General features: G+C 62.4%; 1 protein-coding gene across 1 annotated transcript in view; it reads right to left on the reverse strand.

Annotated features, from left to right (window-relative positions):
• Positions 1–409: 409 nt before the first annotated feature.
• Positions 410–1,198, reverse strand: part of EMIHUDRAFT_470908 (hypothetical protein) — a gene marked incomplete at its 3' end in the record, with an annotated part of 3,041 nt that continues 2,252 nt past the window's right edge. The window contains exons 11-12 of the mRNA XM_005763837.1: positions 963–1,188; positions 410–754 (exon numbers count right to left, since the gene is read on the reverse strand). Of these exons, the coding sequence (XP_005763894.1) occupies positions 410–754; positions 963–1,188 (571 nt within the window). The remainder of the gene's footprint in view (positions 755–962; positions 1,189–1,198) is intronic.

Raw genomic sequence — 1,198 nt, forward strand, 5'->3', positions numbered from 1 at the left:
CACAACCACCCTGAGCCACTTCGACGAACGGCCGAAGCAGGCCAGACGGAGCGCCTCGCGGCCTCGCGGCGGCGGCGGGCGGCGACTCGGACTTGCCGCCCTGTAGGAGCGCGACAGTACTGTTTGTATTTTGTTCATGATCTCATGTGTATACCAAAAAATGCAGTTAAGGTATATGCAATATGCGCACCGATAGTCGAATAAAATATGTGTTGCCCCGTCCTGCCGCGCCCTGGCTGCCCGTGTGCGTGTCCGGGCGTGGAGATGCAAGGGTCGCCCCCCCTTGCCCCACCACTTTGTGTGTGTGGAGACGTTTACCTTACCTTACCTTACTTACCCCGTCCTACCACACCCACACCCCACGCGCGAACCGTGGCAAGATCACTTACTTGTCATATGGTCACTGTGGTCAGTCCACCTTGACGGAGCCGAATATGGTCCAGACAAACCACCAGCACGCCAGGAAGCCGACGGTCCCGGTGATGAGGAAGAATAGTAGAGAGGCGAGGGCCATGTAGCCGACGTAGAGCAGAAGCGGCACAAAGCCGCTGATCTCGAGCTGCGTGCAATAGTAGATGCCCGAGTAGGCGAGCAGGTAGAGTCCAGCGGCACCCGAGTTGAGGAAGGCTCGCCACCACCACGCGTGGTCCTCGGCACAGAGCTGGAAGTAGCAGAGCACGATCGAAATCTCGGCGCAAGTGATGACGAGCAGCAGCAGGACGAGGGCGAGGAAGCCAAAGACGTAGTAGAAGCGCTGCGCGCGAGACAGTGGGGCTCAACAGTCTCGGCTCAACAGTCTCGGCCAATCTCGGCCCAATCTCGCCTGCAGCCAGACTGACGTCATGATGAAGAAGAGCTCGATGAAGACGGCGCCTAGCTCGCGCCGAGCTGTGAGCCTCGGATCTCAGGGGTGCCGATGAGCTCGCTCAAGCCGCGGCGCCAAAGGGCAGAACGCCACCAACCGCCATCGTGACGGCGCGGCCCAAGAACCACCCCTGCGGAGGGATCTGCCGCGGGATCTCGTTTGTGCGCGTCGGCGGGGCGGGCAGCGGCCGCTTGAAGCCGAGGAAGGCGCCGACGAAGACGAGCGGCAGCGAGACGCAGAACCACATGGCGAGGAGCGCGACGAAGGTGCCGGCGGGCACGGCGCCGGTCGAGCCGTGCGACCAGAGGGCGAGGTTGAGCAGCCTACGCGGGC

This window comes from Emiliania huxleyi (genome assembly GCF_000372725.1).
Source record: "Emiliania huxleyi CCMP1516 unplaced genomic scaffold EMIHUscaffold_617, whole genome shotgun sequence".
In the NCBI taxonomy this organism is placed as follows: Eukaryota; Haptophyta; order Isochrysidales; family Noelaerhabdaceae; genus Emiliania; species Emiliania huxleyi.